This window comes from Canis lupus, chromosome 4 (assembly GCF_048164855.1).
Source record: "Canis lupus baileyi chromosome 4, mCanLup2.hap1, whole genome shotgun sequence".
Taxonomy (NCBI): domain Eukaryota; kingdom Metazoa; phylum Chordata; class Mammalia; order Carnivora; family Canidae; genus Canis; species Canis lupus.
This window is the reverse complement of record NC_132841.1, coordinates 40695405-40721009: the sequence shown is the minus strand read 5'-3', so window position 1 is coordinate 40721009 and position 25605 is coordinate 40695405. Positions and strand designations below refer to the sequence as shown.

General features: G+C 40.5%; 1 protein-coding gene across 6 annotated transcripts in view; it reads right to left on the bottom strand.

Moving 5' to 3' along the window:
- The window catches only part of UBTD2 (ubiquitin domain containing 2), a 71507-nt gene extending 45978 nt beyond the window's left edge, over positions 1 to 25529 (bottom strand). Inside the window, exons 1-2 of one of the 6 annotated variants that reach the window (XM_072824165.1) lie at positions 25044 to 25175; positions 15921 to 16094 (exon numbers count right to left, since the gene is read on the bottom strand). Coding sequence is in view for 2 of the 6 variants with exons in the window: in XM_072824163.1 (XP_072680264.1) it covers positions 25044 to 25113 (70 nt within the window). In the remaining 4 variants the exon portion in view is untranslated. Of the gene's footprint in view, positions 1 to 15920; positions 16095 to 23677; positions 23715 to 25039; positions 25205 to 25467 lie in introns of those variants that run through there. The other 5 variants (XM_072824168.1, XM_072824163.1, XM_072824167.1 and 2 more) reach the window with 5 other exon arrangements.
- Between the last annotated feature and the right edge of the window lie 76 nt (positions 25530 to 25605).

Genomic DNA, 25605 nt, shown 5'->3' with positions numbered 1-25605 from the left:
AACCTGATGCAGGACTCGATCCCAGGACCCTGGGACCACAACCCAAGCCGAAGGCAGACGCTCAACCATTGAGCCACCCAGGTGTCCCAAGGGACAGATCTTGGATATCATTTAAATTTTTAAAATTCCAAAATAAATAAATAAATAAAATTTTAAAAATTCCATCTATGGCTATTACCATTATAAAACTCCAAGATTTACTTTTGGCTTATTTAACTGCACAATGCAGAAGAACAATATCATAAGCAATACTACATTCTTACAAACTGCCCACATAAATACCATGGGAAACTTGCCCAATTATACCAGGGTATCTCCTTTAGCTCTGGTTTACATTGCATTTCCTCAGATTAAGTCCTGGTATGTGTGTTTCTCACTTCACTGTGGTGACTCTACTAATTCTTAAATTTCAAAACACACAGCCAGGTCAATTTCAGAAAAAATATTGATAACCCCTCCCAAAATGAAAAGCTAACTATGATATTTCCATCATATCCCAGAACATCAGTAAAGTCAAACTCTATAAGCCATAACTGCTCTAGAAGTATAGCTACAATGACTCCAAAAAGCACTTCACATTTCTCTGAACATACAATTTTTTTTTTTAGATTTTTTATTTATTCATGAGAGACACACAGAGAAAGGTAGAGACACAGACAGAGGTAGAGACACAGACACATGCAGGGAGCCTGATGGGGGACTTGATCCCAGAACCCCAGGATCACGCCCTGAGCAGAAGGCAGACACTTAACCGCTGAGCCACCCAGGCGTCCCCTGAACATATAATTTTTTAAAAAAGATTTATGCATGAGAGACAGAGAAAGAGGCGAGACACAGGCATAGGGAAACCATGCTCCCAAGTCCCTGATGCAGGACTTGATCCCAGGACACTGGGATGGTGACCTGAGCCAAAGGCAGACAGACGCTCAAACACTGAGCCACCCAGGTGCCCCGCTCTGATCATAATTTTTGCTGTTTTTTATACATACAGCATGCAGCCTGAGTATGAAAGAATGTACACAAAAATGTTTATGTTATGTGGTAGCATAAATGTGATTTACTTTTCTTATACATGCTTTTTAACTTTTAAAATTTTTTAATAAAGTTAAAGTTTGTTAAATGACCACAAACATATACAGTAAGAAAAGATTAGACCTACAGTTCTCCTATGAAACAAGAGACTGTATAAAAATGAATATACAAAAATAATATATACTATATGTTTTATGTATATATTTATATACGTATATTATATATAACGAACACATTTGTATCCACACACACATAGGAATCAAAAGCTTCAATTACTCTCCTTTCTCATGTAGAAGGCAAAGTAATCTTACAAATGTTCCAGTCTAACAAAACAAAACAAAACAAAAAAACAAATGCTCCAGTCTGAACTTCTGACCAGGGTGATTTAGTTTAGCAATGTTGTAAGTAGCTTTTAGACTGTATCAGGAATAAATGTAAAGATATCATTAGTCAATACTTTCCTACTCATTAAATTGTTTGGCATTTTCCCCCAAGACTTCAGTACAAAATAACCTGCCAATGTTTTATACTATTATTAAAGCAGAATTATTTCTCAACGGAAGCTGAATTTTATTCTAAATCTTTTTTTTTAAAGATTTATTCATTTATGATAGACATAGAGAGAGAGAGAGGCAGAGACACAGGAGGAGGGAGAAGCAGGCTCCATGCAGGGAGCCCAATGTGGGACTCGATCCGGGGACTCCAGGATCGCGCCCTGGGCCAAAGGCAGGCGCTAAACCGCTGAGCCACCCAGGGATCCCTGAATTTTATTCTAAATCTTAGTGCTCACTTCAGCAGCACATATACTAAAATATTCTACATCTTAATTTTCTCTAATCTCCCCAATGTTTCATCTGAAAACTCCTTTTTCCTCCTTTTTTAATAATGGTGGAATTTCTCATTCTTTTATTAGTATTTAGGCTTTTAGTATTCATCCTTACTCCAAACTGAAAAACCTATCTTTACCACTGAAGTGTTGTTCTGTCCCTGTTTATTATTCTTGGCTTAAAATGCTTAAGGATCAAATGTTACAGAAAAAAAAGAAAAAGTTAAATGCTTTTCAGTCATTTGTTTGCCCTATGTAGTTACATTGTAATTTCTAGTCAGTATATTTAGTATAGGTAAATAGAAAACAAAAATACAAACACAAGAACCTATTTTCTATCCCATAACACATCCCACACAAAAAGACAGTCTTCTTCTTGCTTCCAAGGGTATTACATTTCATTCAACAACGGATAAGTAATTTTGCCCATTCTGAGAGCTCATTACAGCTGAAGTGTCTTATTCAATGTTCATTCCAAAAGTACTGGGTATCATTTCATTGTTTCTCAAGTTCCTTTTCATTATATCCTACATATATGTAGTAAACACATTCAATTTTTCACTTCAAAATTATGAGACTTTATTTTTTTAAAGATTTTATTTATTCCTGAGAGACAGAGAGAGAGGCAGACACAGGCAGAGAGAGAAGCAGGCTCCATGCAGGGAGCCCGATGTGGGACTCAATCCGGGGATTCCAGGATCACGCCCTGGGCTGAAGGCAGGGGCTAAACTGCTGAGCCACCAGGGCTGCCCAATTATGAGACTTTAAAGGATGTATAAACTACTTGGAGTCATTTAATAAGAGAGAGGTATCAACAACATGATGCAAACATCACAAACTCAGAGCAGCAAAATCTAAATTCACAGAAGGGTGTGTTCAATAGGTCCATGTGTGTTAATTTTTGGCAATACAACAGTGATTATAGGCCCAATAGTTTTTGTTGTTTTTTTTTTTAAGATTTTATGTAAGTCTGTATGTATGTATTTATTGAGAAAAAGAGAGCGCAAGCAGAGGGAGAGTGAGAAGCAGACTCCCTAATGAGCAGGGACCCGATGCAGGATGCAGGGCTCCATCCCAGGACCCTGGGATCATGACCGAGCAGAAGGCAGAGACACCTAATGGACTGAGCCACCCAGGTAGCCTAAAAGCTTTTTAATCAAGTTAAAATTATTTCCAGGATAACCAAAGTTCATGGCAGATATATATTGGTGACTGCCAGAAAAAACATAAGCTACCAGAATGAAACTGTTTTAGGGGACCAATATAGGTTTCCCTTCCCCCTTCTGAGCAAGACACATTCAGGAGATGGGGGTCTCTGTTCCTTTTACCAACTATAAAACCAGAAGGTGGTACACCAAACGTTCATATACTGACATTTTAAATACAAATGCTCATTCACTTCTGGGTTCCAATCCCCATCCTTTAAGTGCTGGATATACCAATCAGAAAGAAAGTTCAGGCAATCTGTCAACTCACCCCTTCGGGTGAGTGAGCTGAGACAGACAGATTTTCCAATATTCTATATACTATAGGTGATTTCAGAGCACAGGCCTAGAAAAGCTTTATTAAGCTTTCTTCAGATTAGACAAATCCTTCTTTTCCTATATTTTAAGGAAACTTGTTTCCCCACAAAGTTAAACTGAAGTTTGAATAAACTGAGTTTTAAGCTAAAAAATTCATTCTGGATTAGAAGGTAGGGGTAAAAGTGAAATAACAAAATAAAGAGGCACAAAAGATGAACAAGATTAACATTTTTCCCCTAAATTTAATCCAATTTTAGATGATTAAGATCTTAGTTCAAAATTTTTATCTTGTGAAAAGCAATATAATTTATTGACTAAGATAAAAGACAATTACCCACCTCATTTTTTACTGCTGCCATCTCCATTTTGGACACAAGAGTGAACACAAGAATTCTTTTTTTTTTTTTTTTTTAATTTTATTTATTTTATGATAGTCATCAGAGAGAGAGAGAGAGGCAGAGACACAGGCAGAGGGAGAAGCAGGCTCCATGCACCGGGAGCCCGATGTGGGATTCGATCCTGGGTCTCCAGGTCGCGCCCTGGGCCAAAGGCAGGCGCCAAACCGCTGCGCCACCCAGGGATCCCGAACACAAGAATTCTTAAGAAACACATCCCATTAATTACAACTCAACTATGTTTACTGCCACAAAGGAAAAATACACACACTTCTGCAAGGAAAGAAAAGTCAACCAAAACCCCTCATCATCTGTGGAAAGAATACTGAGTTAGAAAACAGAAGAAGCTTACAGTCTGGGATACTCTTTTTATTCCTTATTCATATGAAAACTTCTCTGTGCCTCAGTTTCCTCCCCTGTGAAACAACATTAACCCAATCTTCCCTTAAAGTCAAAGAGTCCTTGTAAGAATCAAGAAAATGTGAAGATTTTTTTTAAATAAAAATTACAACAAAGACAAAGATTATGTATTATAATTGTAGCTCTTCTCAAATATTTTTTTTTAATTTTTATTTATTTATGATAGTCACACAGAGAGAGAGAGAGAGAGAGAGAGGCAGAGACACAGGCAGAGGGAGAAGCAGGCTCCATGCACCGGGAGCCCGACGTGGGATTCGATCCCAGGTCTCCAGGATCGCGCCCTGGGCCAAAGGCAGGCACCAAACCGCTGCGCCACCCAGGGTTCCCAAATATTTGTTAATTTTATTTGTGAACCTTAAACGATTGAAAAGCCATTACTTTAATGACTTCAAGCTCTTGTTCAACAAGTATTTTTTTAAAGATTTTATTTATTTATTCATGAGAGACAGAGAGAGAAGCAGAGACATAGGCAGAGGGAGAAGCAGGCTCCCGGCGGGGAGCCGGATGTGGGACTTGATCCCCAGACCTGGCATCATGCCCTGAGCTGAAGGCAGATGCTCAACTGCTGAGCTACCCAGGCTTTCCAACAAGTATTTCTTATGTAACTGTTATTTACAAGCCACTGTACTAGGCCCTACTGAGATATTACATATAGGTTCAAATATGTTACGCAGGTATACTCAATGCGTTTGTTGTGCAAATAACATAGTGAGGAAGGGAGATTTTGATAAGTAAAAACAGGATGAAAAGTGTGAAATTTGCATTACTAAATGTAACACAAGGCATGTGTTAAAAAGTTAAACATTATAACACTGTACTTGCACAGTTAAATAAATTTCCACCAAAACAAAGCTCCTTATACTTTTTATATGGGAGTGTAATTTAAATCCCCAAAGTGAAATTAGTTTTTAGTAAAATACTTCAAAAATCGGGATGGCTGGGTGGCTCGGTCTTGAGCATCTGCCTTCCGCTCAGGTAGTGATCCCAGAGTCCTGGATTGAAGCACGCATTGTGCTCCCCGTGGGGAACCTACTTCTCCCTCTGCCTATATCTCTGCCTCTGTCTCTCATAAATAATAAAATCTTTAAAAAAATTTTTCAAAGATCAGTTTCATCCTACAACTTGTCCCTAGATTTTGCCCTCCTCCAACATCTGCCAAAACGTCTGCTGAAAAAAACTCAACATAACAAATAAACAAAACCCCCTAAATTCAGAGAACTCATAAACTGTCTCTTCATTACTCTCTGTTAATACTTTATAACCTGTATGTGAAAACTGGATTTCTGCAGCATTCAATGTAAGCAGAGATTCAGCTCAAGAGCAGCCTAACAATTCTACTGGGCTGGTTGGGCAATAAATATAATTAACTACTCTTTTCATATGCAAAGCAATTCAAATCACGAGTAGGTTTACTATGGATGACAGAAGTAACACACAAATAAACACAAAATGAGGAGGGAGACCTTAATAAGCAAATTAGATTACTGCCTCCTTTCATCAAATGGGCAAATAAGAATCTATTCTCAGGGTTAATTATCATGAGGAATCCCTAAAGATAATGGGCTTTAGTTGTAACTAAGGAACTAGTAAAATAATTTCATCCAAAAATCAAATTAAATAATTAAAGCCAAGTAGTAAACTTTTCATTCTCTAAGTGATAAAACAGCCGCAACTATCCATTATCTCACATATTTGTTCAATCAGGAACTATTTAATACACACATATCATGAATTATACTAGATTCTAAGGATACAATGAAGAAGAAATCAGACAAGGCCCACTTCACATAGCTTACAATGTTGTGAGATAAGACAGGACATAAACAAGTAAATAATTTCAAAAAGCAATTTAAAAAAATGGGGAGGGGCCACACTATTTTTAAGAACTATTATGAAAAAGCACTTCACAGCAAATATTTATTTACATTCCAAGTAAATAGGTCAAAAGTTTTGAAAAGGAAAGAAGCCAAGCCCTGCTCACTAGATGCAAAGATCTTTCATTGACATTTATGTTTCATCTCAATCTAGCCCAGAAGTCAGACTAAATAGGACCGACAACCAGACCTCACCTACTAGCATCTCATCTGATTCTGGTTCTTCCTTCATAAGCCATGGTCCAATCTTTCAAACACAACATCTCTTTTCCGTTAAGCAATTCCTGTCTGAACTTCCAAAGTTTAAACCTAACACAAGTGTGCCCCAACTGTAGGCAAAAAACTGAAATATTTTGGGCAGCCCAGGGGGCTCAGCAGTTTAGCGCCGCCTTCAGCCCAGGGCCTGATCCTGGAGACCTGGGATCGAGTCCCACATTGGGCTCCATGCATGGAGCCTGCTTCTCCATCTGCCTGTGTGTCTCTGCCTCTCTTTCTCTCTCTCTGTGTCTGTCATGAATAAATAAATAGAATCTTCAAAAAAAAAATTGAAATATTTCATGCCCAAGAGAGAAAGGAGGAAAGTGAAGCTGTGTCAGAGGTGTAGGCCTAACAGTGCCAAGGTGAATTTCCAGCTTCAAATGGGCTGAGAGGTAAAGTTCACATCTTAAATAATGAAACAGCTTCGCTTACAGAGTGCATAATGAAGCCAAAAAGACCACCTGTGGGCAGTGGATCAGCGGTTTAGCACTGCCTTCAGCCTTCAGCCCAGGGCGTGATCCTGGAGACCCGGGATGGGATGAGTCCCACATCAGGCTCCCAGCATGGAGCCTGCTCCTCCCTCTGCCATGAATAAATAAATTTTAAAATCTTTAAAAAAAAGTTTTCCTAGCATTAAAATGAATTTGGGTAGAATTTTACTTCTCTAAATTGTGTAAACTTAATATAGTATTATTTTTCAATAATTTTATAAAACTACAAATATATTTTGTTTAATTTTTATTTATTCATGAGAGATACAGAGAGAGGCAGAGACACAGGCAGAGAGAGAGAAGCAGGCTCTATGTAGGGAGCCTGATGTGGGACTCGATCCTGGGTCTCCAGGATCACGCCCTAGGCCAAAGCCAGGCGCCAAACCCCTGAGCCACCCAGGTGTCCCTGAAACTACAAATCTAATACAATGTCTGCAACAGTATACCTATTCTGAAAGTAGAGAAAAACTGACTGAAATTACGTGCTAAAGATTTTTTTCTAGGATCTAGTTATCTAATTTTATTTTATTTATTTTTAAGATTTTATTTATTTATCCATAAGAGACACACAGAGAGAGGCAGAGACCTACGCAGAGTGAGAAGTAGACTCTCTGTGGGGAGCCCAATGCAGGACTGGATCCCAGGACCCCAGGATCATGACCTGAGCCAAAGGCAGACAACCACTGAGGCACCCAGGTGCCCCTAGTCACCTAATTTTTATTTTTTAAATTTTTAAAAAAAGATTTTATTTATCTATTCATGAGAGACACAGAGAGAGAGAGAGAGAAGCAGAGACACAGGCAGAGGGAGAAGCAGGCTCCAAGCAAGGAGCCCGATGTGGGACTTGATCCCAGGACTCCAGGATCATGCCCTAAGCTGAAGGCAGGGTCCAAACCGCTGAGCCACCCAGGGATCCCCTAGTCACCTAATTTTTAAAACTGGTCCAAAGGAACTCAAGGGACCAAAACATCTGCTGCTTCAGAGTTCTACAAACATAATTCAAATTATATGTATACTTGTTATTTTTTTTTATTTTTTTAAAGACTTTATTTGAGAGAGAGAGAGAGAGAGAGAGAGAGAGAACATGTGCATGTGTGAGCCTAAGGGCAGGAGGGGCAGAAGGAGGAGAAACCGATTCCCCATTGAGTGGGGAGCCTGATGCAGAGCTCTACTGCAGGCCTCTGAGATCATGACCTGATCTGAAACCAAGAAATCAGACGTTTTAACTGACTGAGCCACCCAGATACCCCTATATTTGTTATTTTTAAGAACCATAATAATAAGCACCACACATCAAATATTAAATTTCAAACATAGAAGCCATCATGAAACATGTTCATCATGAAATGGATCATGGAAACACTGAAATGAACCTTCTCTTACCATCTCTATGCACATAGGAAACTTAGGGCACTTCTTGAAATATGTCACTTATTGGGAAAACCAGAGCTCTGCACAGTGCCTTTTGTTAATACAGGCACATAAATGTCCACTCATTTAACACTCTACCAGTGAACACACTAATAAAAGTACCTTACATATCTGGCTCCATTAAATATCATGGCAAGCTCAGGTGCACCTGCTCAGTGTATTGTCTCATTATAAAAAGTAACTCAATAGTGCTTAGTAAAAATATAAGTTATAATATTGCATGACATAATTTAGTGTTTTAAGTTTTGAGTATAGTTGATAGTGACTCAAACTTCAAAAAAATCTCCTACAGAACTTTGAGATTCTAATTTACTTCTTTTTTTTTTTTTTTTTTTTTTTTTTGCTCCAAAACAAATTTCATCTATTTTTTTATTTACATAGAAAGTCCGGATAAGACAACTTTGTTTTCACCACCCTGAAGATATAAATGAAGAGCAAAATCTAGATTTTTACATTTTAGAGTTTTTAAGCTTAAACAAGGAATATGAGGTGATAGCAAAATATTCCAAAAGCAGAATTTTCTTTTTTTTTTTTTTTTTTAAGATTTTATTTATTTATTCATGATAGTCACAGAGAGAGAGAGAGAAGCAGAGACACAGGCAGAGGGAGAAGCAGGCTCCATGCACCGAGAGCCCGATGTGGGATTCGATCCCGGATCTCCAGGATCGCGCCCTGGGCCAAAGGCAGGCACCAAACCGCTGCGCCACCCAGGGATCCCCAAAAGCAGAATTTTCAATGAAACATGTAGATCAGTGGAACAAAACAGACAATCCAGACACAGAAAATGGTTTGTTTGGTTTTGGCAAAGGTATAAAGACAACTCAATAGAGCAAGGATAGTCTAGAAGAGCTGGATATTCATAGGCAAAACAAAAGCTTTATTTAGACACCTCGTATCCCCTAATGGGACACTGAGCAGCTCCCTACCTAGGAATTTATATAAATTTGGGGGCAAATTCTATTTTTCTTAACCCTAGTCTTCCTCTTCTCATTCTAGCTTTCAATTCCCTCTTTTTTCTTTTTTTTTTTAATTTATTTTTTATTGGTGTTCAATTTACTAACCCCCAGTGCCCGTCACCCATTCACTCCTACCCCCCGCCCTCCTCCCCTTCTACCACCCCTAGTTCGTTTCCCAGAGTTAGCAGTCTTTACATTCTGTCTCCCTTTCTGATATTTCCCACACATTTCTTCTCCCTTCCTTTATATTCCCTTTCACTATTATTTATATTCCTCAAATGAATGAGAACATATAATGTTAGTCCTTCTCCGATTGACTTACTTCACTCAGCTTTACTTATTTCTTAGTGACTGTACAATCAAAAGAAAATGAAATGCTGAGGCTGATACATTAGTGTTCAAAGTAAGATATAACTAAAAAAGGATCTACCTGTTAAAAAAAAATTTGAGTATACTGATCTCATCCAACATGCCCATTTTACAGATAAGAAAAAAACTAAGAAATGGGCAGGTCAAATGACTTACTTAAGGTTATAGATATAAAGATTCAGAGGTGGAACTAGAATTTTTATTACACTGTATGGTCCTATTTAACAAAGTTCTTGTCCTAGAATTAAGTAAGGCTTCTAATTAGAGGAATTTTACCTTGTCCCTAACACCGTTAGAAATTCAAAAGATGTATTTTACACAGTTAATTGAGCCTAACGTATTATGAAGCCTCAAGTATTATGAAGTCTATACCAGGTACAATGCAGCTTACATTCCAAGAAGGTAAGTAAAGTTGAAAAATTACTATGATAGATGATTTTTGTATAAATGGGAGAAAGGGATATAGATACAAAGGGTACAAACTTTGTTATAAGAAGAACAAGCTCTGAGGATCTAATAATGTACAGCATGGTGACTATAGTTAACAATAGAGCATTATAGACTTGAAAGTTGCTGAGAGTAAAAAAAAAAAAGTTGCTGAAGGAAGTTCTTTTAGCTTTCTTACTCCTCTCCCCACAAAAGTTAACTATGTGAGATAATAGCTGTGTCAATTATCTATCTCGATCTTGGTAATAATTCCGTAATGTATATGTATATTAAATCATGACACTTGTACAGTTTAAACATATACAACTATAGAAAACCCAGAAATGGACCCTCAAAACTCTATGATCAACTAATCTTCGAACAAAGCAGGAAAGAATACCCAATGGAAAAAAGTGAAGTGAATGAAAAAATAAATGGAGTTGGGAAAATTAGCCACGTGCAGAAGAATGAAACTAGACCATTTTCTTGCAAATAGACTCAAAATGGATGAAAGACCTAAATGTGAGACAGGCATCCATCAAAATCCTGTAGAAGAACACAGGCAGCAACCTCTTTGACCTCAGCTGCAGCAACTTCTTACTAGGCACATTTCCAAAGGCAAGGGAAACAAAGGTAAAAATGAACTATTAGGACATCAAGATAAAAAGTTTTTCCAGAGCAAAGGAAACAGTTGACAAAACTAAAAGATGATCTTCAAAACGGGAGAAGATAATTGCAAATGACACATCAGATAAAGGACTAGTATCCAAAATCTATAAAGAACTAATCAAATTCAACACCGAAAGAACAAATAATCCAAAAAGAAATGGGCAGAAGACATGAAAAAATATTTCTCCAAAGAAGACACACATATGGCCAACAAATACATGAAAAAATGCAACCATTCAGCATCAGAGAAATACAAATCAAAACCACAATGAGGGACGCCTGGGTGGCTCAGTGGTTAAGCGTCTGCCTTCAGATCAGAGCATGATCCGGGGATCTGGGATTGAGTCCCACATTGGGCTTCTTGCAGGAAGCCTGCTTCTCCCTCTGCCTGTGTCTCTGCCTCCCTTTCTCTGTGTTTCCATGAATGAATAAATAAAATCTTAAAAAAAAAAAAAAATCCAGTGAGATACCACATCACACCAGTCAGAATGGCTAAAATTAACAAATCAGGAAACGACAGATGTTAGCAAGGATGAGAAAGGGGAACCCTCTTACACTGTAGGTGGGAATGCAAGCTGTACAACCACTCAGGAAATCAGTCTGGAGGTTCCTCAAAAGATGAAAATAGAGCTACCCTATGACCCAGCAATTGCACTACTAGGTATTTACCCCAAAGATACAAAGGGGAACCTGCACCCCAATGTTTATAGCAGCAACACCCACAATAGTCAAACTACAGAAAGAGCTCAGATGTCCATCAACAGATGATGAATGGATAAAGAAGATGTGGTATATACATATACACATATACATGTATATGCATATATACACAGAATATTACTCAGCCATAAAAAATGAAACCTTGCCATTTGCAAGGACATGGATGGAATTAGAGGGGTTATGCTAAGCAAAATAAGTCAATCAGAGAAAGAAAATTATCACATGATTTCACTCATGTGGGATTTAAGAAACAAAACAGAGGAGCACTGGGGAAGGGAGGGAATAATAAAACAAGATGAAATCAGAGAGGGAGACAAACCATAAGAGACTCTTATCAGAGGAAACAAACTGAGGGTTGCTGGAGGAGAGGAGGGTAGGGGGATGGGATATCTGGGTGATGGGCATTAAGGAGGGCATGTGATGTAATGAGCACTGGGTGTTATATACAAGTGATAAATCACTGAACTCTACCTCTGAAATGAGTAATACACTATATGAGAAATAAATAAATAGGGGGAAATAAATATATACAATTATATTTGTCAATTATTCATTCTCCAATAAAGTTAGAGGAAAAATGACAGGGGAAGGGGTGGGGGGAAGGGAGACTAAACCTCCCCCAAAACAGAAGGAGAGTTAAGTGCTGTAAGAATAGTACTGTGGAAATTCAGAGGATGGCAAGATTATTTCTGATTGGGAATGAAAAAATGGTTCAGATTTATTAAGTAATGAAAGATTTTTCCACTGTTAGAAGTTATCAGAAAAGGACTGGGATAAGTTTGGATTTTGGATCCAGTATAGCCTAGGAAATAAAGAATCATATTCTGTTAGTATGACATCTACCTAATTATCAGTTTTTTTCTTTCTAAGATTTTATTTAGTTATTCACGAGACACACACAGAGAGAGGCAGAGACATAGGCAGAGGGAGAAGTAGGCTCCTCACAGGGAGCCTGATGCAGGGCTCAATCCCTAGACCCAGGATCACAACCTGAGCCAAAGGCAGACGCTCAACCACTTAGCCACCCAGGTACCCCCTACTTAATAGGTTAAAGAAAATACAGAGGCCAGAGAAATATACTAAATGACACCATAGGGAAACAATCGAGACAAATCCAGAATGTGGTACATTCCACAATACGCTTCAAAGTACCAATGTTATAGGGAAGAAAAGAGGAGGAGCTATCTAGACTTTAAAAAGACACCAAAAAATGTAATGTCTAAGTGCTGAATAGATCCCAATTTGAAAAAATTAGCTACAAAAGGGGCACCTGGGTGGCTCAGTTTGTTAAACATCTGCCTTTTGCTTAGGTCATGATCTCGGAGTCCTGGGATCAAGCCCTGCTTCTCTCTCTCTGTCTCTGTCTCTCTCTCTAAGATTTTATTTATTCACGAGAGAGAGAGAGAGAGAGAAGCAGAGACACAGGCAGAGGGAGAAGCAGGCTCCATGCGGAAGCCCGATGCAGGACTCGATCTGGGGTCTCCAGGATCAGGCCCTGGGCTGAAAGTGGCACTAAAACCGCTGAGCCACCCCCGGGCTGCCCTAAGCCCTACTTCTCATTCTCCCTCTGCCCCCTTGTGCTCTCTCTCAAATAAATAGTAAGTAATTTAAAAACAGCTATAAATGACATTTTTGGGACAACTGGTGGATTCTGATTATGGACTAGATCTTAGGGAATAGTTCCTATTCTTAGGAGTAATAATGGTATTTGCATACTGAAGTGTCAGATTTGTACTCTGATAAGCGCACACACACATATACACACATTGTTCAATCTAATGTGTATTCAAATATTTGTTGTTAGTCTTTCCATTTTCAATATGCTTGAAAATTGTCATTAAAAAATGTTTTAAAAAAGAATTAGATATAATCTTGACAAAGATGATCTAATCCATGCTCTTCTTCCAACAATGTAAGAAACTGAGCCTTAGGGGCACCTGGCTGGCTTAGTGGTTGAGCATGTCTTTGGCTCAGGTTGTGATCCTGGGGTCCTGGATTCAAGTCCCACATCAGGCTCCCCGCAGGGGCCTGTTTCTCCCTCTCTGTCTCTCATGAATAAACAAACAAAATCTTAAAAAAAAAAAAAAAAAGAAAGAAAGAAAGAAACTGAGCCCAAAGTACCAGAGCTAGGGCAGCCCCAGTGGCCCAGTGGTTTAGCGGCACCTTCGGCCTGGGGTGTGATCCTGGAGACCTCGGATCGAGTCCTGCATCGGGCTCCACCGTGGGAGTCTGCTTCTCCCTCTGCCTGTGTCTCTGCCTCTCTCTCTCTCTCTCTGTCTCTCATGAATAAATAAATAAAATCTTAAAAAAAAAAAAAAAGTAATGCAGGCCTTTTCTGAAGAGACTAAAACTCAGGCAGGTCTACAAAATCTTAGCACAAACTCTTTCCATGTGCCAGAAAACTAGGACCCAAGAGACAAAAACTGAGGTGGGATAAACACACACATACATGTGCATGTAAAAAAGACTCTTTTTTTAAAAAGTAATCTTTATAAAAAAAAAAGTAATCTTTATATCCAATGTGGGGCTCGAACTCACGACCCCAAGAATAAGAGCTACATGCTCTTCTGACTGAGCCAGCCAGGTGCCCTATATGCATGTAAAAAGCTAAAGACATTTCTTATAATATGTGACAATATGACTTTTTAAAATTACAAATGAAAATCTGTTAAAGATTGTAACAACTTAGTACATCAGAATTTTATAGAAAATAACCTCAGATGCAACATTAAATGGGAACGAGTTTGCTAGGTACACACACACACACACACACACACACACACACAAAAACCACTTAAAACAGTATCACCTATGTATTATCTCCCAACTTGGTCTATTAATTGTGGCAATTAAGCCTTCCAATAATCTGACACCACCACTTAATAACCTCGTATTTCACCTATCCCCGTCACAAAATTCTTGCCAGTCCCCCCAAAATGTCAGTTTTTTCATATTTCTATACAAGTAATTTGCATACAGAATGACCTTTTGCTTTTTCTCCATCTACTCCTCTTTCAAGACCAACTACTTATGCCACCTCTTCAGTAAAGTTTTCTGACCCTGCTCCTCACTACTCCCTGAACTTCAATAATACTTTTTTCATGTTATAGAAGCCTTTAAAACTTTTCCTAATTAAATATATGGTTTCTCCCTAAGAGGAAGAATCATAATCTACTTGATATCACAAAGGAGGCCTTATTTATATCTCTACTTATGGTTTAGCTTAGAGTGCTGGCAGTTAGAAACAATGGAGGTTGTCTATTTTTAAAAGTTCAGGAACAATCATCAACCCATCTAAAAAATAGTATTGCCCTGAGTTAAAAGTGATAGTTTATCATAAAGCAAAACTAAGTGATCTGGACTGCTACTGTGCCCCTTTGATACTCTTGTCACATAGCCGACAAGCATGGAAACCGTCTGAACTGGGATCCCTGGGTGGCGCAGCGGTTTAGCGCCTGCCTTTGGCCCAGGGCGCGATCCTGGAGACCCAGGATCAAATCCCACGTCAGGCTCCCAGTGCATGGAGCCTGCTTCTCCCTCTGCCTGTGTCTCTGCCTCTCTCTCTCTCACTGTGTGCCTATCATAAATAAATAAAAATTAAAAAAAAAAAAAAAAAGGAAACCGTCTGAACTGATACAAAGAAGTATGCTCCTGCTTATTATGCCTAGGAGCCAATTTCAATAAACACAAAAAAATTATCTGAAGGGTTTCCTGTGAGGACTTAATCAGAAGAGTCCAAAAGTCACTGACTCCTTACTTAGTGAAGTCTTAGAGAAATGTGTATTAAGACCTCACTCACAGGCAGCCCCGGTGGCTCAGCGGTTTAGTGCCACCTTCATCCCGGGGTGTGATCCTGGAAACCGGGGATCGAGTCCCACATCAGGCTCCCTGCATGGAGCCTGCTTCTCCCTCTGCCTGTGTCTCTGCCTCTTTCTCTCTCTCTGTGTCTCTCATGAATAAATAAAATAAAATCTTAAAAAAAAAAAAAAAAAAAAGACCTCACTCACACTCAAGTAAAATTCACTTAAAATGACTTTTACACGTTAGGATTTCTTTTTTTCTGGGTGCTTGAGTGGCTCAGTTGGTTAAACGTCTGGCTTCAACTCAGGTCATGATCCCGGGGTCCTGGGATTGAGTTCCACATCAGGATCCCTGCTTAGTGGGGAGCCTGCTTCTCCCTCTCCTTCTGCCCTCCCCCCACCTCCTGGCTTGTGCTCTCTGGTCCTATCAAATAAAAAAATTTTTAAATATATAAATATCTTTTTCTTTAGACATCTAAATTTCAACAGAAATTCCATTTCTGAAAAGAGAGCTATAATGGAAATACCTAAAAGTTTTATTGCAAACATGCAAAAAATGGCATTTACAACATCCAATGTATATTCAGCAATATTCAACCTCTCCACTCAATATATGGAATATATTCAAAAACAAACTTGATTTTTGCTGACTGCAAGTCAAAGTAGCCGATGCAAGGTGAATACATGCTGATTGTTCTTGACCAACACACATGCATCTTTAAGTACATACGCGTTAGTAAAGTCTCAACCTATGGTCCTTGAACTACCAGTGAATCATGAGGAGCTTGCTGGTAGCCTAGTATGCCCGATAAGCAGAAGCAGAAAGCTGGGTAGGGATGGTGAGGGGCGGCGGGAAGAATCAGGTGCAATGGTCCACCAAATGAAGATAAACCATTCAGGTGGTCTGCAGTAAGGAAAAATGAGAGAATCACTAAATCAGCAAATTGATCACCATGCCCAATTAATATGATCATGTTGCTTAATGAAATAAACCTAATGCTTTCTTGCAATAAGAGAAGAATGTTGTTTTGGTCCAGAGACACAAGAGAGATAACTATTAATATAATGGCAAAAGTTCCTTATTACAAGTGATTAACACTCAATAATTATTCTTATCAGAAGACTCACCTGGGTATAGTACTACTAGCAAGGTGCTGTCAAAGCTTTGCATTTACAGTAAAAAAAAAAAAAATCAGATAAATTTAAAAACAAAATCCATCTATTAAAATTTTTACATAAGAAACATCGGCGTTATAGACTAGGGCTATCAAAAATCAGAAGAATGAAGATTCTCATCACTTCTAATTTTTTTTTTTTTTTTTTTCATGAGAGACACAGAGAGAGAGGCAGAGACATAGGCAGAGGGAAAAGCAGGCTCCACAGGGAGCCTGATGTGGGACTCCATCCCAGGACCCCAGGATCATGACCTGAGCCAAAGGCAGGCACTCAACCACTGAGGCATGCAGGCGTCCCCACTTCAAATGTCTTAAAGATTCTATTCATAGTATGTAGTACTTGCAACTGATTCCTAAATAAAATGAGATGAATAAAACAGCCCATTTTATATCCATAACAAGAATCTTTATTTTTTATTCTTTTTGCGAGAATCTTTAAAAAAAAAAAAAGATTGTATTTATTTATTTGTGAGAGAGAGATCGAGAACACAAGCAGGGCAGAGGGGTAGAGGGAGAGAGCAGCAGACCCCACCCCTGCCTGCCTGCTCCCTGCTGGACAGGGAGCCCGATGCAGGGCTCGACCCCAGGACACTGGGATCATGACTTGAGCTGAAAGTAGACACTTAAACGACTGAGCCACCCAGGCACTCTACATAGCAAGAATCTTTTTTTTAAAGATTTTATTTATTTATTCATGAGAGACAGAGAGAGGCAGAGACACAGGTAGAGGGAGAAGCAGGCTCCATGCAGGGAGCCCGACAAGGGCCTCGATCCCCGATCTCAAGGATCACGCCCTGGGCTGAAGGCAGTGCTAAACCGCTGAGCCACCCAGGCTGCCAGCAAAAATCTTTAAAAATGCAAAAAAAAAAAAAATTAAAAAGAAATTTTAAAATGCTGTTCCAACATACATTCCAAGATAATCTTGACTGGGAAAAAATGTCAATCCTTTATTTGCTAGAAAATTGAAAACAAAATGGGACTAGCCCAATGGAAGGTAGCTTATTAGGTAGGATTAGGTAGGGGCTACAACATCCCATGTCAATTTTTAATATAAACTCAAGTGCTTAAATCTCTTCCCAAAGAGGAGTCTCCATATCTCAGTATTTTCCTACTGAAGCATCCTTTACCTAAATTCATTTCTCATAACCTACGTATCCAAAGTTCCACTGGATTTCCAACTTAGACTTTCTTGCCACCTATTGTCCTTTTGGTCTCTCACCACAACTATATTCCTCCTGCTAAAATCAAGCACCCTCTACTTTACATCAAGTAAATGCCTCCTGGGGCACCTGAGTGGCTCAGTGGGTCGAAAGTCAGACTCTTGATTTCAGCTCAGGTCATGATCTCAGAGTGGTGGGATCTAGATCTGCATCAGGATCCTTGCTTAGAAGGGAGTCTGCTGGAGATACTATCTCCCTCTGACTGATCCCCCCATTCTCTCTCTCAAATAAATCTTTTTTTTTTTTAAGGTAAATGCCTCTTATTTCACAGTATGTGTCTCTCCAATAGGTATAAAATTTTATATACATCCTACTTACAAAGCCTCAGAGCTAACAACCCAGGAAATATGAAAAAATTTTACTTCTACTGTCACCCTTGGGATAAGCCCAGACTAAATCTTCAGTCCTCCTCATGCTCAATTCTGCTTCATTTTTAATTACAGACCCAGCCCTAAGAGCAGAAGCATAAGAAAATTCAGAAAACAACCTAGTCAGATGGTGTATAAAATATATGGGACAAGACAGCCCCGGTAGCACAGTGGTTTAGCGCCGTCTGCAGCCCAGGGCAAGATCCTGGAGACCCTGGATGGAGTCCCACGTCGGGCTCTCTGCATGGAGCCTACTTCTCCCTCTGCCTGTGTCTCTGCCTCTCTCTCTTTCTATGAATAAATAAATAAAATCTTTAAAAAAAAAAAAAAGAATATATGGGACACTGAAAATATGTAAGGAAGAAATATGAATGATATTCTTGGTGAAGAAAGAAAAAGTTTCTAGAGAGAAATGTGTTTGTTCTAACATACACCAACCTCAAAAGGGCTATTGGTATATTCTAGGGCTGAATGCTCCGAAGTCTATCTTTGAGTTTGGATGTAACGAACTACAGGTAGAATTTCTCCAACACAACACTAGAATGAGTAGTTAACAAACCAAATTATTTTCTGAAATTTTAGGAATGGTCTGTGTTTCACAGGCAGACTTGATTTCCCATGTTTCCCAGTAATTTCACAAAATTCAGTATACTCAGCACCTACTATGGTCAGGTCCTGATTAGAGGTGATCACCTCATTTCTCCACCATCTGGAATTTTCATGACTCAGTTCTTAGTACCTTCCTCCCCTTTTCACTAACTTACAGCAATCATTTATTTTTATTCCTTCAGTCAACCTCCCCCAGCTGACTCCAAAATCCACATTCATAATCTGAACATCTAGGAGTTCTATATCTGAATTTCTGCACCAACCTACGTGATGTCCCAACTTAAAAATTCTGTCAGTTAATCCTTAACATACTGAAAGGCAAACTAGAGCTTGCCCCAGATAGTTCTTAGTCCCCAAAACCTACCAAGTCATCTCAATATTTCTGGTCACTCAGATTCACAAATATGGGATTACAGATTTTCCTCAATTTATGATGGGGTTACATCCCAATAAACCCATCATAAATTGAAAACTATGAATAAGTTGAAAATGCATAATACAACTACCCTACAGAACATCATAGCTTAGCCTAGCCTACCTTAAATGTGCTCAGAACATTTAACATTAGCTTACAGTTGGTCAAAATCATCTAACACAAAGCCTATTTTATAATCAAGTGTCAAATATCATAAAATTTATTGGATAAAATAAATTTTAAACAGAATGATAAGCGTATCTGTTGCTTACCCTCACATGCCCTGACTGCATGGCTGACTGGGAGCTGCAGCTTGGCATCACAAGAGAGTAGCCTACTACCTATCACCAGCCACAGAAAAGACCTAAATTTAAACTTTGAAGTATGGTTTCTACTAAATGTGTGTATCACTTTGCACCATCATAAAATTATAAGATCGAAAAATCGTAAGTTGAGCCATAAGTCAGGAACTATGTGTTTTACTTTCTTTTACGTATCCCTATATCCAATAAATTACCAACTCATGCCATTTTTTTCCTAATGGGTTCCTCCCTTTAGTCTCTTCTCTGCTGTAATTAATCCTGTACCAGTGCTTCTCAAGCTTTAACATGCATAGGAACCATTTGAAATTCTTATTAAAATGCAGATTCTGATTTACTAGGTCATGGGTGGGGCCTGATTTTCTGTACTTCTAACGCAGGCACGCACGCCCAGGTTATTGCAAAGCTTTGAGCAGCTCAGATCACGGCTTTCTTTTATTCCCTCAGCGCCTGCAGTTTATCCTGTGGTATATTTATCTGTTTACATAATGTTTTATAATTTTTTCATGTGTGCACATTTTAGTATCCTTTCCTTAAAAAGGATTTTGACATACTCAAGAAATAAGATCATGATTCCTTTTTTGGAACAACAGTAACCAACCCAATGTTGGGCATATTGTGGGTACTCAATGCCTGTTGATTGTAAAATGCTTCTGCAGAAAACATAACAATCATCTCTTAAGAGCTGAAGCAGGTTTATAGATTACTTTTGTCAACTTTAGAAAAACCATTCACTGCTAATCAACCTTTTCATCACGTAAGACAGAAAATAAAACAGCTTTCTATTCATAGTTAAGAAAGCAAATGTTAAGTTAAACTTGTGAATTATTGGTTATATATTTATTCTTTCTCCATCAGTGAAGGATTACATATACATTTAAAACAAAAACTAGAAGCCCAGACAGCAAACGAAAAAATAAACTGGACTTTATTAAAATGACTCTTGCTCTCAGGGTGCTAAGTTCAAGACCCACATTAGGTGTAGAGATTGCTAAAAAAAATTAAAATCTTTTTTTTTTAAAGATTTTATTTATTTATTTGAGAGAGAGAGAGAGAGTGAGAGAGAGCGAGAGGGAAGAGAAAGAGGTAGAGGGATAAGCAGACTCTGTGCCAAGCATGAAGCCTGATGCAGGACTTGATCTTATAACCGTGAGATCGTGACTTGAGCCGAAATCAAGGGTCAGATGCTTAACTAAGTCACCCAGGTGTCCCTGAAAAATAAAATCTTTAAAAAGAAAAAAAAAATTTAAAGACAACCCCAAAATGGGAGAAAATATTTGCAAATCATCCATCTGATAAGGGTTTAATATACAGAATATATAAAGACCTCCCACAAGAGAACAACAACAAAAAACCCAAAACTCAATTAAAAAACAGGCAAAGGGCTTAAATAGACATTTCTCCAAAGATAAACAAATGTTCAAAAAGCACTTTAATTAAAAGATGCTCAACATTACCAGTCATTAGGGAAATGCAAACCCAAACCACAATGAAATACCACTTCAGGTCAACTACAATGACTATAATTTTTAAAATGGGAGAGAACAAGTGTTGGTGAAGATACGGAGAAACTGAAATCTTTGTTGCTGGCAGGAATGTAAAACAATGAAGATATTATGGTTTATAAACACTTATAAGTTCCTCAAAAAGGCAAACCATATAACCCAGTAAGAATTATCATATAACCTAGCAATTCCACTCCTGGTATGTTATATCCAAAAGAATAAAAAATAGACATTCAAACAACTCTTTGTACACCAAAGTTCATAGCCACTGAATCACAATAACCAAAATTGAGAACAACCCAAATGTCCATCAGTAGAAGAATAAACAAAATGTAGTATATACATAGAATGGAATAGTATTCAGCTATAAAAATGAGGTACTGAAAAAAAAAATGAGGTACTGATACTTGCTACCACAGGATTAACCTGAAGACGTTATGCTACGTGAAATACAGCATAAACAAAAGGATAAACATTGTATGATTACACTTATATGAAATATCTAGACTTCATAAATTCATAGAGACAAAACGTAAACTTAGAAGTTACCGGGGATTGGGAAAGAAGGAGCAGAGATATTGTTTCATGGATCCAGGGTTTGTCTGGAGAGATGAAAAATTTTGGAAATACATAGTGGTGATGGTTGCATACTGTGAGTGTAATTAATGCCACTGAATTGTACACATAAAAATGGTTAAAATGGCACAAATTTTATATGTATTTTACCACAAGTTAAAAAAATGAAACTAGAAAAAAAGAGAAACTAACATTTTTTTTTTTATTATGGCCCTCAGTTCCAAGTTCTGACTGCCATTTGTAACCTATGGGATTGTTAAAACAAGTTAATTTCACCCAGCTTCACTCTATCCATAAACTAGAGACATATTACTCACCTCCCAGAGTTGAAGACTAAATGAGAAAACAATCACTTAGCACAAACACTTGTTACATAATAAATACTGGATAAATGGTAGTTATAATTTAAAAACCACTGTTCCGGGCAGCCCGGGTGGCTCAACGGTTTAGTGCTGCCTTCAGCCCAGGGCGTGACCCTGGAGACAGGGGATCGAGTCCCACATCGGGCTCCCTGCATGGAGCCTGCTTCTCCCTCTGCCTGGGTCTCTACCTCTGTGTGTGTGTGCCTCTCTCATGAATAAATAAAATCTTTAAAAAAAAAAAAAAAAACACAAAACACTGTTACTCATCAAGTAGGTAGTCTACAAGGCTGCTATAAGTGGATACCCAGAAGAACTCCATGATATTAAGACATTCTGAAACAAAAAAATGAATGCCCAGCAGTTACCCTGCTATAAACCTGGAACTTGTGACCACCAAGGGTTGGTCCTCTTGGGCTATCACTGAACATGCAGAATAAACGATACACCCAGAAAGTGAGAACCTACTTTCTACATCATTACATTCATTAAAAAGGTGAACAAAATAAGAAAAGAAGCTGGTTGGCTGTCTTCAACTAACTTCCTTTTATTGTTTTTTCCCTATATACTTATTTTTAAAAATCACGAGATTTAATTCCTTAGCTAATGCCATGGACTAAATAAAGCCTTGTCTAGAGGTCCTGAGTTCCAACCCCAGCATCACAATGTCATCATAATAAGGCAGAGAACCATACAGAATATGTTGTCTAAAAAATGTTCTAGCATCATGGAAGCTTGGAGTGAATGGATAAATAATCCCTTATAATGTATATATTTGTCTTGATGAATAATATTAAGTGTTTAAAAAATGGTCAAACTAGCTGAAACTCAAAAACGATTCTAAGCAAGGTGTGCCAAAGGAAGATACTACAAATGATTCCAAAGTAACATAAAACACAAATCTTATCATGTGAACTAAGCAATATCTGTATTCTACCGTCTTTTGCAAAAACTTCCCAAATTCCTTCAAACAAGTAAGGAAGTTTTTCTCCTGTGCGAAATTAACTTGCATTCATACGCAAAAGGCTTAGATCCAGGGGGAAAGAGAAACTACAGTATCTCAAATGGCCAAAAAGGTTTTTTTAAAAGTCGTTTTTTACTAAGGCCAGCTGATACTCGAAACAAACTCATCTAAAATGGTGATTTTCAACATTACACTGTGAATGTAATTAAAACTGTCATGAAAAGCATCAGAAGACTTTTTACTTCACGTTGATAAAAGAATTTTTCATAACCCAAACATCCAGTTTAGAACTATAAACCATTATGTCTGAAAAGCAAATGATCTGTGTCAAAACCCTTAGGAAAATTAGTTTTTCTCTTCACAACAAAAACCTACCATAAAAAACAAAAACTATTTAATGTGTTAACCACTCACCTGAGCTAGTTCCTTTAAACCACAATCAACTCTTAACTATCGTGGCAATAATGATGAATAAAGGCTTCCATAATTAAATTCCAGAAATAATCATTTTATCCTATGCAACTCCTTCCTCGACCCCAGTTACAAGAGGCCCATACTTTCTCTTCAGGAGAAAATAAAGAGGTTTGGTAGTTGGTGTTCTTTTTTCTAAACTTTACCTTGGAAAGATAGTGAAGTTTAAAGTCCAGAGAACTCAGTTCTCAAGGAAACTGATACTATCTAACTAGACACCGCTAGTAATAAATTACCAAAAGCTAAGACACTTCATGCTTTTAAAGGCCCATGCTACTAATGCAGGGCTGGTCATAGGTCACATCACCAAAAGGCTTAAATAAATTGGTTCAAGTTCATTACCAAGAAGAGAAAAATGTTTACTATAATTTTTAAATGAGTGCAAAAAAAAAATTAAATTGAAACTAAACACTACCTACAGCTAGTACCAATACATTTTGGTATCATTAGTGAGTGATCACCTCCACTGCAGGAAGAATCACGGTGACGCCCAATTTAACCTTACCCCAGAGCCGGTTGAAAATCATGCCCCTTCTATCTCCTGCTTTGTGGTCACTGAGGAGCTCACTGCTAACGTGCCACCAAGCAAATGCACTACTAAATAGCGTTTTCGGGGACAAGCTGGTTTCAAGCCACACTGCCCTGAGCTCTCCCACCGTGTGCCCAGGATTTAATCCTGCAGGAAACCCACGGATTTTAACGAAGTGGCATGCCACAGCACCACGTAACTCACGACATCCATCAGCCAAATGTTAGGTGTATTCAGTTTACAGATGGAACTCAAGTGAGAGGGAAAGCAACTGGTCGAAAGCGAGTTTAAGAAAAAGCTGTAAACCCTTCCATCCGCAAACAACTTAGTTTAGGAAGTTATAAATATGCTCCACATTCTGGGACATCTAGCAGAAGGCTGGCACAAAGCCAACACCGTCATCTTTGCTATTCCTAGCTGTGTCTTCGTTCCTTGTAACGTTCTGCCCTCCGCACAAGCTGGCGTGGACTCGGCCAAAGATCGCTCAGGCGGGCAGAGCCAGCTTTAGGACCACCCGCCGCACCGCAAGGCCGCCTGGGCTCCGCGGCTCCCCTCGGCGAAGCGCGTTCCAGCGCGTTCCGTGCTATAGGAAACTTTGAGAGCCCCGATCCTCCTGGGCTGGGTCGCGCCCCCCTATTCCTACTTCGGCCCTACCCATCCTGCCGCCCGTCGGGCCGGGGGGAGCCGCACGCCCGCACGCCCCAGCGGGCAGCCACGTCTTCCTCGCGCGGACTGCCTCGCCGCCGCTCCCTAAAATAATGCGTGTGGCCGCTCGAGACTTCCCCAGCCAGGCTCCAGAAACTTGCGGGTTTAAATGGCCAAACTGGAACCAACCAGGGCAGCTGTCATCTGAAACTCAGGAAAGCTGAGACCAGCCAGCTCCGCCGAACCAGGGATGTGGCGGGGCCCGTCGGAGGGAATGCCGAGGGCTCCCCCTCCCCTCCCCTCCCTCCCCTCCCCCCGCCCCCACCCGTGCGCTTTTCTGCAACCCCAGCGCCGCCATCCTGCTCCTGAATAATTAAACGGGGTGGAGAGGGAGTGGGGTGGCCGAGAAAGGCAGTTTCCAGCCGAGTTTCCCGAGCCGAGGCGGAGCGGTCGAGAGGCCGCGGGCTACGTCCCCGGCGAGCGACGGACTTTCCTCAGGGGCCGGGAGGGCAGGGGGCGAGCCCGAGGCCCGCGGGCCGGCCGGAAGCGGAGCGCGGGGCGTGACGCGCAGGGCGGGATGACAAAGGGGCGCGGGGGCCCCGGCCGCGCGGCCCGCGGGCCCGCGGGGGCCGGGACAGGTGGCCGGGCCTGGCCGGGAACAATGGGGGGCCGAGGCTGCCCCCTGGCGCTCACCTACCTCCGGTGCCCTCCGAGTTCTCGTTGAGGCTGCCCGAGGAGTCGTGCTGGGCGCCCACACACCCGCCCATGGGGGCCCCCGGCGCCTCGTCCGCCACCTCCGGGCGCCCGTCCGGCCGCCGCCTCAGCCGCCTCAGCCGCCGCCGCCTCAGCCGCCTCAGCCGCCGCCGCCGCCGCCGCCGAGCCCCGGACAGGCGCGCCGCTCCGCTCGCCCGCCGCGGCCCAGCCTCCGCCCCCTCGCCGCTCCACCCACCGCCTTGGCTCGGCCCCTTCCTCCGCGCCCACTTCTACCTCAGCCCCCGGGCCGCCCGCCCGGCAGGCCGGGCCCGCGCGCCGCCCTGGCCTCCGGCTCGGCCCCGCCAGGCCGGGGCTGGCCCATCCCGGGCGGGCCGCAGCGCCCGCCTCGCCTCGCCTCGCCCGCTCACCGCCCCGCACTCCCGCGTCCAGGCGAGCCCCGCGCCGGCGCCCGTCCGCCAGGCCCCATCGGCCCCCGCCCCGCGGCGCCGCCCTCCGCACCCGCGGCCTGGGCTCCGCGGGCCCGCCCGGAACGACCGGGGGGCGGG